General features: G+C 37.4%; 1 protein-coding gene across 1 annotated transcript in view; it reads right to left on the reverse strand.

Annotated features, from left to right (window-relative positions):
- flt4 (fms related receptor tyrosine kinase 4) overlaps nucleotides 1-13,627 on the reverse strand; it is a 36,765-nt gene that overhangs the window by 3,202 nt on the left and 19,936 nt on the right. Inside the window, exons 11-24 of the mRNA XM_060884463.1 lie at nucleotides 11,393-11,519; nucleotides 10,855-10,963; nucleotides 10,119-10,457; nucleotides 9,120-9,266; nucleotides 6,923-7,054; nucleotides 6,411-6,517; nucleotides 5,889-6,024; nucleotides 5,257-5,361; nucleotides 4,791-4,904; nucleotides 4,574-4,662; nucleotides 2,622-2,769; nucleotides 2,203-2,297; nucleotides 1,263-1,385; nucleotides 243-354 (exon numbers count right to left, since the gene is read on the reverse strand). Coding sequence (XP_060740446.1) covers nucleotides 243-354; nucleotides 1,263-1,385; nucleotides 2,203-2,297; nucleotides 2,622-2,769; nucleotides 4,574-4,662; nucleotides 4,791-4,904; nucleotides 5,257-5,361; nucleotides 5,889-6,024; nucleotides 6,411-6,517; nucleotides 6,923-7,054; nucleotides 9,120-9,266; nucleotides 10,119-10,457; nucleotides 10,855-10,963; nucleotides 11,393-11,519 — 1,883 coding nt within the window. The remainder of the gene's footprint in view (nucleotides 1-242; nucleotides 355-1,262; nucleotides 1,386-2,202; nucleotides 2,298-2,621; nucleotides 2,770-4,573; nucleotides 4,663-4,790; nucleotides 4,905-5,256; nucleotides 5,362-5,888; nucleotides 6,025-6,410; nucleotides 6,518-6,922; nucleotides 7,055-9,119; nucleotides 9,267-10,118; nucleotides 10,458-10,854; nucleotides 10,964-11,392; nucleotides 11,520-13,627) is intronic.

Genomic DNA, 13,627 nt, shown 5'->3' on the forward strand with positions numbered 1-13,627 from the left:
CAACATATTTTGGCAAATTTAATTTAATTACTTTACCGGAAATCAGACACGTTTGCTTTTTGCAAATTTGCCAAAAACAGTTTGCTTTTGTAAGGAAGCTGTTAATTAAGGTAACTTCAAAAGATTCTTTAAAAGTTATTGCTTTTGTTTTTGGTTATTTAGCACTCTGCTAAAATATTTCACCGCAGATAAGTAATGAAAAAAAGTAATTAAAATGAAGAAGACAATGACACTGAGCTTACCTAATGAGAATATTTCCCACAGCAACACTCCAAAAGACCACACATCACTCTGGCTGGTATAGACTTTATCAAAGATGCTCTCAGGAGCCATCCACTTAAGTGGTAGTCTGGCCTGCAAAAGGAAATGCACATCAAACTGAGTTCAAACCGAGTTCACTTTACAGAAAGCAGCAACCCCTTTCAACTGAATGACAAAAGTGAAGCAATTCTATAAATGTGGGTGAAGTTCTTGTTCTCGTGATGTACTCCTACACATTCACTCAGTTATCCAGTCAGTCAGTCAGTCATGTGGCAGCAGCACTATGCATGAACTTATACAAACACCAAATGGGGGAAAATGTCATTTAAATTAATTAGAATAAATTGCATGGTTGGTGGTGCTCGACTGGCTGGTTTCAGAAACTGCTGATCTCTCGGGATTTTCAAAAGTACATCAGTAGCTTCAGATTTCTGTTCAAGCGGAACCTGATGTTGTCTGCTGTTGTAACCCATCTGCCTCAAGGTTCAAAGTGTAGTGGAGAATGAAGAAAAAAGTGTGATCTCTTTCATTTTGATTGTGGCATGGATGTACTAGATGGGCTGGTTTGAGTATTTTATAAATCTCCTGGGCCACAGCAGTCTCTATAGCTTACACAGAATGGGTGAAACATATTGTTGAGGAAAATTGCAACACTGGTTTGAGCTGCCCGGAAAGACACTAAAAATAATAATAAAAATAATAATAATAATAACTCATTTAATCTATGGTGATCAAAAAAGCATCTCAGCATTCACATTAGGTTCCACTCCAGTCAGTCATGTGTGTATAGAGTATGCATTGTTTTGCATTGACACAAATGTTAAACGTTTTCCAAATTACAATAAATTTTTGGACAATTTTGTTTTTCGGTGTTATCATCTGAACTGTGTAATTAGCTTCCTTTAAAGAACCATTCTGATGTCCATTTGGAGCTTTTAATGTAGTGTGGAAAAGCATGTTGAATAGACAGTTTGACAGAAATTGTTTCTTTTCACTCTTACATTGCCTTTCCGCACGTAATCTGGATCCTTGTAGATGTCACGAGCCAGTCCAAAGTCGCAGATCTTCACCACATTGTTCTCTGACAGCAGAATGTTCCGGGCTGCCAAGTCTCGATGGATGCACTGGCAAGACGTGATCACAGTGAAAATCAGCACAGTATGCAGGGGGATTAGGACAACCATGTCCAGATCTTCACCACCACAACTGCCTCCACCAAATTTTTATTAATCTATATTATTGCAGTTAGTACAATTTTAACAGAAATGTCAGCATTTCTGTTATCAATCAAAATGTGTGTGAATATGTCTCAAAATTGCTCTTCATGGTTTAGTGACCTCAGTAACCCGCAGACAGATTGGCAGAATGATTTTATGTTTATTTTGAACAAACAAAATGAGTGGAAAGATTGGTACTGCAGAGACTCAATTTAATGGACAAGCACATTTGCATTTTAATTACTGCCATAATTGTTATCTATTAGCTGTTAATTGTTATTACGTGTCAGCTCAGGCCATAGTCTTTCATGCAAGCTTAAAAAAAACGAACCCATCTTTGTTTGGTTTCTTTCAACGTAACGCTACATTTAGGTGGAAATCATTTTTAACTATAAAATCTCTGGGTATTTGTTTCAGTTAGGATGAGCACTGTGTTTTAATCTCTGGGTCTGACTGCATTTGATATACTGTATTACTTTATGAACAAAGCACTGACAGTAGCTGCACTCATCCACTGAATCTTATATTTTATTGTTTGGTGAAAGTTTCTGTGAGGAAAGTCGTTTCGAAATGACAGCACTTTGTAATAGTCTGAGGTAAAGCTATAAAATTTTCCAACAAGCAAAAGCAAATACATAATGCACATTAAGACACAATTCTGCATTATATTACTACAATGATATATAATAGTTTTGTTGGGTAATTAAAGTTTAACTGGATTTACCTTACGAGATGCCAGAAACTCCATCCCTCGAGCCACCTGGTAACTGTAGCATATTAGATCCTCTATTGTAAGAGGCTTCTTCCAGAGGTCCTCCACTTTAAACAAAATACAAAGCAATAATCGTCATAATAAACCAGTACAGAATACCATCGTTTGCGATCTCAACCGAATATGAACCAGAGTGATGTTGCAGAGGTTGCAGGGCTCAATATGAATGAAGAATATGAGTTTTTAAATAATATTGCTTTTTGTTGTTAGAATTTGTGAAGCCCATACTAAGGCATGTCCACTGCAGGTTTAAAACCAAATACAGATAAAAAAATATGGGCATTGTGGGTATTATGAGCATTAGACAAATACTTATTCGTCTAAATACTTATATAATGCCATTCATTTACATATCACATGTAGAAACTTACATTTCTCTGAGGAGGAACTCTTTGAGCTGGATTTACCCCAAAGCTGTCTTGGGGTGCTGATGACAGAAGAAGGTTGGCAACCTCTCTGCTCTACCTGCCCGGCCTCCATCATCCTTCTCATCTGGCTCCGTGTTTTAGGGGAACGGTCCTGCACAATTATGTATTTATTAACACTAGATCAATCTGGTTTAGGAGCTTTTTGAGTAAGGAGTTATTAGATATAGCATTCATGGTGATACTTTGAATATTATTGTTCTATATTTCAATAGTCTTTGTTCTATTGTGGATGTGAGAAATGATTTCCACTTAAATAAATGGGACATTTCACAGTGATGTAGCACAGAGAAATAAATACATTCTACTGTATCTGACAATGAATCTAACGTACAACAGTTATATTACTAACACAGAAAGACTTCCCACAACGCCTGTAATGCTCTTTTGAAACAGTAAAAATCCTCAATACACACAGCAAAGAGAAAGACACAGAGAAGCTCTTCACACCATCTAGGCCTCATAGATTTTAATCCTTGATATTACTTTAATCCTTGATAGTCCTTGCTGCATTTCCATGGAAACAGACTAAATGCACCTTACTGAATGCCACTGAACATTGCAGTAAAGCTATTTGTAATGCACTGAGTGCCTTCCAAATGCATTCTTGTTTTTTGTCTCTTTACTCAGACACGTCTACATTATCTAAATGATCACGACCAAGCAATAATATCATAGCACCAATAGCATCAATTTCGAGGCCAAAAGCTCTTCCAAATAAGACACAGGAAATCAAAAATAAAAAAAATATTATGATAGTAATTGGCACTGACAATGATAAATACGGAAATGGAAACTAGAAATGACTTCATAACCATATTTTTGCAGCATCAATTTCTATTCCATTCAGTGTGTATTGTTCCAACGTGAGTAGCTAGTTATAGAACAAGTGCTAAAATAGCCACATGGCCAGTAATTTCTTCCTGCTTAAAATTGAATGACGTGTAGATGTGTTCCTGCTAAGGGGTAAAGATTGTGTACAAATCATGTCCATGAAGTGGCACTACAAGGTAAAACAAGGTTTTGGCCACAACATGATCACTGCTGTCTGTTTTGCAATGAAATATGCCAGTGTGGTTTTATTATGTTTACATAACATGGAGCCAAAAAAATGGAGCCAAAAAAATGGATAATGTTTAAAAGTGGAGAAAAAAAAAAAAAATTCAACCTCCCATTACATCTACTGGTAGTTTTCACATAGCTGTGAATTGCATTGTCATTGGTTGCACCACCTCATATTACTGTAAATTGCCAGAGACTGCCTGAGACTTGGGAGACTGAATCCCTAAGATGAATCCCACAGCAATACCACAGCCTGTGGAGGCTAAAAGGTAAAAGTGACTGTGCTCTATGGGTGGGAAGAATGGTATTAGACTTTTTCCTCAATCAAAGTGATTTAATCAGTCGTTGGTGTTTGTGATCTCATGGATGCCAAATAGGGCAAGCTGAAACTTTGTCTTTTTCATACTAAGCTGCCTAACTAACTTGCACTATGATGTAGGATGAGTGGCAGTGTGAAAAGATGCAGACGGCTGGCTTCATGTGTTTTGGAAGAAGCTTCACCAACCCCAGGTTGGTGGTTGTCATGTAATGGGGAAACCTAGCTAGTGTTTGGAAATGGCTAAAACAACTAAACTGGTGAGAAAGTGTGGGGAGAAAATTAACAAATGATTTTTTTTCACTTAACTACATGAAATAAAATCCCAAAACACAATATATCTGATTTACCTAAACACAATTTGTGGCACTTGAACTTTATCCAACACTCTACTCATTGTTTATTATCGTTTCTTGTTTCGCTGGGTCTACATGCACATGGGTCTGGGCCCTGTATTTATGACTGTGAAGGCTCTTCATTTGAGAGAATTCACAGCACTTCAAAACTCTCTGAATCATACCCTGTATGGTAGGAAAAATTCCCTCTTCGCCCGCAGGTAGTTGGATAGATTTCCATATTTGCAGTACTCCACCACAACCATGAGGGGACCTTAAAAATGAAAGGTACTTAAATAAGTTGAGAAAAGATAAAAATGTAAAAAGAAAATCTTCTATATGATATTTGATTTTTAAATGTTATGGATCGTTATCATCTATATTTGGAGCAATTGGACTAACCATTGGGTTTGGTGCAAGCTCCCAACAGGTTGACCACATTCAGATGATTTCCTATGTGAATGAGGATTTTCAGCTCAGACATGAGTGCTTTATGTTCACTGGCTGTAGCTCCCTCTATGATATTCACACAAACACACACAAAACGGTTTAAAACAATTCATCATGCTAATCTCAACATAATCCAGTTTATAATACCAACATCTCATCCTTTCAGTTTTAATCAATATAAAGCATTTTTAGGAAGTTATGGAAGTAAAGACAAAAAAATCATTTCACATGCTTTGTGATCTGATGGGTCTATGTGTAAATATGAGATCCATGCACTAAAAAAACCACCAAAATATTATGTTGTCATATTTACAATTGAGACATCATAAGTGAGCCAATTTCCATTCTAGAATTGCCCCTTTAGCTTTTAAATGGGTCATTTTGACCAAAACAAAAAATAAAGACTAATCAGTCTAACCTTTGACCATCTTAACAGCCACGGTGCCCAAACAGTTCTTCTTATCACTACCATAGATGGAGGCCTCAATCACCTTCCCAAAAGCACCATGACCGAGCACCTTCCCTGTTAAAAGATGACCAACATCGATATTATTTATTAATTATGACCAACTTAATTAGTGATGAAACATAAAAAATTCAATGTAGGATAATAGTACAGTCCAATATTAGGATTTTTAGTCTGCTTTATAGTCTTGGTTTGTAGTCTCTGTCCAATAAAAAGTTACTCTGACTGGTGACAGGATGACAACACGTAGTTTACTTAAATATGTAGTTTATCAAAACTGTACAAATACCGCCATACCAAATAAAAATTCAGTATACCTGCTTCCCCTGTTTAAAGAATCCAGCATTGATAAATAACAATTTTCAACCTCAAGCCCGACCAGGTTTTAGCAGTTAATAAAGATGAAGTAATAATACATGTATAGCTATCTTTACACAAAAATAAACCATATATGTAAAAATTGTATTATGCCAGTTAATATTCCCAGCTCTAATTACTATACTGTCAATGTCCTCTATATAACGTATAACTCTTTCTTGTACTGAACTGAAATTAAATACAGATTATTTTTGACTACTACGTACCAAGCCGCAAACGGTCCCTTGAAATTTCCCATTGGCTGGAATCATACGGCAGATATTCACACTGTTCCTCCAGCGGGACCTCGTCTGGATCCATAATAATGGACAGATAGCTTGTCTTGATATCAGCTGGGTTCACCTGCAGGACAGCATCACAACAACATTAACCCAAGCTTACGTTGGCCTTTGTAGTGCAGAACTGTTAACAGTGTGGTCAGCAGGGAGAAGCAATTACTTCTTGTAGATGTACAGACTGTGACCCCATTTCAAATAGCTGCAATCACCTGAACTCTACCCAGCCAGATAGTAATGGGATTTCTGATGCGTTTGGCTTGAGACATGGTATAGTTTAGACAGCCTGGAACAGACCTTTCAACATTATTTGGAGGAGAATTTTGTTGGGTTCAGATTAACTCAGAGCCTTGTGTAATAAACAGTGAAATGCACAAATGCATGTGATTAATTTTAGATGTAGGAGCAAACCCAGCATGGATCAGAAATTATTATTTTCAAACCTACACTAACCCGCTTGACATTGCAGAAGATAAGGAGAAGAAGGACCCAGAAGAAGATGGCGATTACTCCAGTGCCGATGAGGATCACGATTTCCACGTTTGTGCTGTTGTCAGATCCTGTTGGAGGAATATAAGTGTGGCATGAGGTCATTTCCTGTCATCTGTACCCATTTACAGGACAGAACATCCTTCAAAACACACTGCCCTTCCCTCTTCTAAAATTGAATTCCTCCACCTAACACAGCAGAGCATATTAACAGTAAATCTGGCCTCTCTGTGTTCAAGCTAAAAAATATCTTGAAGATACTTCATTTCATTTAAGCATGAATCAAATATATACATATATATTATATATAATAGTGAGGAACTGCATCATTGTAACTGTTATTGGATGAGTGAGGTGTGTGCCAGTTTTAGTAAAAGTTAGAAAATGTCTACATGTAACCTTGAAAACACCATAAAAAGACACGAGGTAAATCACATACTCCAAGCAATGTGCACAGGCTATGAAGAGAATCTCACCAAGTACAGACACTGTTGCTGATGACTGAATGCAGCCTCTTTGGTTGCAGGCAGTGCATGTGTACAGACCAGCATCCTCTTCACGCACCCGCTGTATGCTGAGTGTCCGGTTAGAATCCTGCAGTAGGATCCCTGCGCAAATCCACAAAGCTCTCAATCAAACTGTACACAACGATTGACAAAGTTGCGCTTCATCCACACATTAGGGGCTGATTCTCAATTCCAGTTTCAGACCTGTCCCAGACTATCTATCGATCTACCTACCTACCTACCCACCTGTCACTTATTAACCCTAACCCTAACCCTAACCCTATCTATCTATCTATCTATCTATCTATCTATCTATCTATCTATCTATCTATCTATCTATCTATCTATCTATCTATCTATCTCTGTTAAAATGTAAAATTTGAAAATGCAATACACTGGACCACCAGGGGGCAGTCACACTATATTGTTTTTAAATTTACATTCGTTTTTACAACATTTTATTGAGATAGCACTTAACAATATATATACCTTTACATATTTACATTTACTTAATGAACATGTTTGTTATGAAAATACTGTGATTACGAGTCCTTATTTTTAAGCACTGTATATGTAAGAGTGTGGGAATGAGCTTATTTAGTAATCATATATTTGACTCGTCACTGCAGCAGTTTGTCTTCAGTTTGTGTATTATAGAAACATCAGTTTGTTGGCATCTCTACCTCACATGTTTGCTTTACTATTTCACATGAAAAAAAATACAATCATGTATAAACTGTTTCTAGGAACTCAATTTAAGAAACTACTATAATGTGTCCCATAGAGTTAGAAATATTACCACAAAAGTTTAGCACAGAGCTAAACTGAAAGCTAACAAGTTGCTAACAAGTCTGTAACCAAGATTATTTTCACAGGCTAATGGGAAAATTGTGTTATTAATAGTCTTTTTGTCAGTTCCTGTATAGCAGCAGTCTGAAAACTTTAAAATTCTCTGCTACCTGTAAGTGCAGTGAAAACATTGAAATTGAAAACAACCTTGCTCTTTAACTCTACATGTCTTATAGGTTGCCACTAATGGAAAACTTGCCATTCAGGGCAGCTCAGCTTCAGTAAATGTACTTCAGTGTCAAAAGAAACTAGTTAGATTTCTTGTATGGTAAGATTGAGTGCTTTCTATTGAAGACCCTCCTGCAAAATGGTTTAAAGGTACAAGCTGTGCCTTTAAGATATAACAGCTTCTACAGTGTTATTACTCTGGTGTTGTCCAGGTTCCAAGGCCTAAATGAAGTGTCATATTACATTATGTAAACAACACCCAGACTACTGCCATGCGCTACTGCCCAGGTTCTTCCTACAGCGAACACCACAAAGGACTTCTATTTGTGAGCTATGACTTACTGACTGTAATTGGTAGCAGGAGAACATCAGGATAGCCTTACCCTTCACCTAACATACTAAACTGCATTTGTTTTAATGACCCCCATGACAGTGTTTATGCGTCCAATTATTTAATGAGAAACATAAGGTGGGTGCAGATATACTAGGTCACAAAGACTGTAAAAAAAAATTCCTGTGATCCCTGTATGGAGTAAAATTAATCAGAGGCAAATCTGATTCAACACACATTACAACCAGGCACCCTGGCAGTATAGCAGCTTCCCTCCTTTATTGAAATCTGCTTGCTCTGTACAAACACACACACAAACACACACACAGACACACACACAGACACACACACAGACACACTGCCTATATACACAAAAGCACTGTGAATTCTGTTCAGCAGCAAAACTTGGTGGACTCAATCCATAAATGTGCACATTCATTTCCAAAGCTGTCATCATGCTTAGCTCCCTTTCAGTCTTTCATTTCTTTTACATTCCAATGCCAAAACTTTCCCCGTTCCAGTAGTCCACCCAGCATCTGTCTATCACACCAAATGGAGCTCCACCAAACATTTGAATGTTTTGAATGTCTCTTTGTGTGTTCATGTGCATTTTTTGCAGATTTTACAGCATATGTTACAGCTGATAAAATTCACATATTAAATATTTCTGATAAATAAACACAGATCCTCAAGAAATCACCAACTGTAAAATCGGTGTAAATGCAAATACAAAGCGAAAGTAATATTTATGTTTTCAGTATGCACATAATTTTTTCTGTTATGTAATGTGCAATGGAAGTATAAGGGGAAGAAGCCGACCTGATAATTGGTGGAGAGGTTGATTATCTTTAAACCAAGAGAGTTGGGGAGAGGGAGTGCCTTCCACATCACACTCCATTTGCAGAGAAGCGCTGACATTCACTGTCTGATTGATGGGGTTGTGCCGGTACCTTGGGGCCTCCAGGGCTGGGAATATATAGAGAACGAGAAAGAGAGACAAGAATAATATTGCCAATCAGAATGAAAGAAAGAAAGACAAAGAGGAAGTTTGAAATGACAAATGTAAAGACCAAGGACTAAAGAGAATTTGTGCCACTCTGGTCATGTGTCATAACATATCAACTGTGGATTCACAGAATGGTTTAGTTCTTAACCCAGTCCTTGTCCAGGTTTCACCTCCAAAGCCTAAAAATTCTAAAACAATTTTTTAGAAAAATATAAGGTAAGGCAAGGTAGAGGACTGACTAAGCAGAATAACAACATAAATAGTTCAAGAATTTCAGTTAAACCAGCATGAAATTGCTTGATTGTCTTGCTGATTTTAGCATCAGCCTTTTTCTTTAGTGCCAACTGTAATATGATTTAACATAAAATCAAGAGAGAAGATGGGAGAAGATGGAAAGCATTGAAATAAACACTGAAAAGGAGTCTAGAATACATCATTTTGCTGAATAGTGAATAGTCCTAGACATCATTATAACATTAACCAACACAAATTTGTTTTCATTTAATAATATTGCTTAAACAATGTTATTAAGCAGCACTTCCTTGTTTTTTAGAGACATATCCTGCTCTAACAGTTACTTACACTGACAACTTAATAAAGCCGTGAAATCGTAACAAGTGCGTGGGTTATAAGTTATCATGCTTTACAAATTGTTAAATTAAGAAAAAACCCACTGTAAAATGACTGCATCCAAAGGTGTGTTAATAGCTAAAGCAGAAGAGTAATGTTAAATTCCAAGTCCAAAGTTTATATTATAAAGAACCATGCACAAAACATCGATCCAAGATATCCTTGCTACTAGAGACCCTTACCCTTCACAGATACATATTTGCGGTGGCAGTGCTTCTCACCACTCCTCCGGTTCTGCACCTCACACACATAGTTGCCCTCGTCCTGCAAATGCACGCTGGGAATCCTCAGCTCCAGCACCCAGTTGTTAGTAGAGGTGTGGAATGAGAGTTTTCCACCCAGAGCCTCAGCATACCGGTGAAGGCTCTTGCAGTCCTCTGGTGGCACAGCCTGTGGGTCTAAACGATACCAGCGCAGGTTCTCGTATGTGTAGTTGTCAGCACTGCATTTCAAATAAACATTCTCCTGTTCCAGTGGCTCCTCTGAAGGCTCCATTTCAATCCCAAAGCCCTCTGGAATGGCTAAATAAAGAGAGGTGGTAAGATCCATAGAGAAATGGAGAATACAGAAAAATTCACTTTGGTTTAACCCAACTATACCTGTGGGTCCTGGTGGTGGGACAAAATAAGACCTTGTTTTAGGATCACTTTTGCTTCTACGTTTTTTAAGTATGAGACACTAAATGTCTCTTTAAGTAAGATAGACTAAATGTGTTTTCTTGTTAAAATAATGACCTAAATGGAAGAGCTTGCTATAATAACCTTACATAACATTTTGTATCAGCAGTTTATAATCCAGTGATATAAAGCCACAATGACTTTTCTTAATACATTAAAAATTACACTTTTATTCATGATTAAATGGTCCCAATAGAAATATATTTCATCGAGTGCTTCTCTTGGTGCAAACTGGACTTACTGGTCACATAAAAGTAGATAAGTCGCTCATCTTTTCCCACTTTGTTCCCAGCAGAACATTTGTACATGGCCGACACATTTGCGCTGCGTATGACCACACGGCCAACTATCTGCAAAGAAAAGACCAAAATACAAGCACATCAAATCAACAAATATGAAAAGATGATGAGCTTGCTGGTTTATGATTCCTATTTTCCCACCTGCCACTCCTTTTCTCAGGCTACACAAAGGAAATGACCTCACATGTGTGACAGAAAACAGGAAGTGAGTGTTCTGAGCATGCATGTTTATTCCCTGTCCCTCCAGGAAGTGTGGAAAGGAAGAAGAGTTTAAATATTTTGAGTGTGGAAAGACCAAAGCTCATCACCTCTCCCACTCCTTAATTGACAAATGTTGTCAGGGTTCAGATATTTGGTGCATAGATAAACAAAACAATAACATCAAGAGTTCATGTTTGTGAACATTAATACAATGGATCTAACTAATGCAGAAATTTTCCTGTTGGGTCATATTAAGGCAGAGGATATTAAAAATCAAACCTTTTGCTTGCCATCCACTAGCTCAGTCCAAGTGTCCATGCTGTCAATTGTGTTTAGACTGTGTTCAAAGTCCAGATCGAGCCAGTCCTGACAGAGAGGGGCCTTGTCTCTCTGGCCCCTATGAGTCCTAAGAAAGTTAGAAATTACATTGAAATATAAAATAACATACAAAAAAATTGTTAACCACTTTATGAAGTCTAATCTTCTTTAATCTCTTGTAATAAAGACCTTTTAAACTAAAAGAGGTCCTAATACTTTATTAAAAGTAGTGCGTCATAAAAAGTGAAGGCATAAGAAATAACAGACTTTCTACAATTTGTTGAATTTGTACAATTTTAAAGCTAAACCCCAGATGATAATCATTAGGAAGCAAATGTAAATACATTGCAATTTAAATAAACAATCTAATCTTTAGCTCTAGCATCTGTAACACATGTGATTTCCGTAGACAGTTATTTCATAATGTATGCCTGTACTGAAAAATCAATGAAAAACCTGTTTACTCAAACAGGTAACAAACAAGGGCACTTATTAAATTCCAAAAATAGATGTGATTATAATGCAATCCACTGTAATTCACAAAAAAATAAACATTAGTATGTAACTAGTCTACGTTTTTTTTACCAACTGTAATCTTAGGTAGTTTAGGTAGTTTTGTCCCATCCCACGTCTAAATATTTTAACATTCCACACTAATTCTGCTCTTTGGAAAAGCATTCTCATCTCTGCAAGAAATAATTATTTAGATGTAGAGCTTTGTACTCCTGGAGTATTTCATTAAGCCCCTGTCACTAGCTAGAACATTTTTGGATTTCTAGGGCAAGGAGAGGAAAATTGGGTGTCTGATGATGAACCCTACATCCGACATTACCATTGTCTTGTGTGTGTATGCTTGTGTTTATTTGTGAGAGAGACAGAGAGGATGTGCAGATAGACACAGGAAGCGCTTTTAGAGTCTTATGCCTTCCTGTGGATGATGGAAGCTAGAGAAGGACGCGCATGAAGGCCACACACTGTATTTATTTGGCTTGTGTATTATTTACAGGGTATAGCTGGCATATAAAAGTAATTTTCTCCCTTAGAGGGAGAGCGTGGGATCAGAAAAGAAATGACCTCTGATATGCTTTGGAAATGTGCTTGTGAATGACTAAATGAAGCAAATGGCAAAAGCACACAGGACCATGACCTTGTGTTTAATATTCCTGTGTGTGTGTGTGTGTCTGTGTGTTTGTGTGTGTGTGTGTGTGTGTGTTTGTGGGTGAATGTGAATGAAGCAGCATTTGTGATGCACAGAAATCAAGCACTATGAGCATCAGCTGTAAGAGTGCACCCTGTGCTTTTCTGAAGCTTATCCTAAATGCTGCACACACAGAGCTGCATCAGTCCTCACTTGAACTAAAGCTTCTGCACCATGGCGTGACTACACAGCCATGGAGGAAGCCAAAGAGTGAACATAGGAAGCAGGTAGGTACTCTGAGGTCTCAGCACTGTAGAATTAGCTTGTCTTTCCAGGGCCAAAGGATGCTATCATGACCCCGTTCTGTCTTAGTGCTTCCTGTTGTTTGGATGACCCATCACTTCTTGCATGCAGCATGACTTCTCAAATGCAGACTTGGCTGGATGGAACACTAAAAATATCTCTGTATATTAAATGTGGGAGAACCGATGCCATGCCATAGGCCTTTTCTGTTCTTATAATTGAAAAAATAAATGTCACAGACTGAAAACACAAGAGTGAAAACCTCTTCTACAAGCAGGCGATGGCTGGAAGAGTGCCAAGAGGAACAAAATCTATCTGCTCTGAACCTGAAGTGAACCTCTGAGGTCTTGTATTTAATGTTTATGAGCCGTTCCAACAGCTTCAGGAACAAACCTAATACTCCCATTGACACGGGTGTGAGGTGCAAGCAAAAGTCCCTTTAGTGTAGCAATATCCTGAGATTTAAACTTGTTTTGAGTACATTAGACCCTCCAGGCACCAGAATGAAATTATGATCAGCTGATCATAGCAGTCGAAAGCAGTGTTATACACTTTTCAACAAGACATTAAAATCATACACATAATTTGAGATATCAAATTATATTCATAGATTTTTTTTTTTGTAAAAGAAATACAAATATCCACTAATGTATTAGTACATTATGTGCATACACCAGGAAATTAATGAATCAAAGGCAGATTTCTCTGTAACGGTGTCCATGCAACTCACTTCTCTCTTTAAACTTAGCACTTAC

Source organism: Tachysurus vachellii, chromosome 13 (assembly GCF_030014155.1).
Source record: "Tachysurus vachellii isolate PV-2020 chromosome 13, HZAU_Pvac_v1, whole genome shotgun sequence".
Lineage (NCBI taxonomy): Eukaryota > Metazoa > Chordata > Actinopteri > Siluriformes > Bagridae > Tachysurus > Tachysurus vachellii.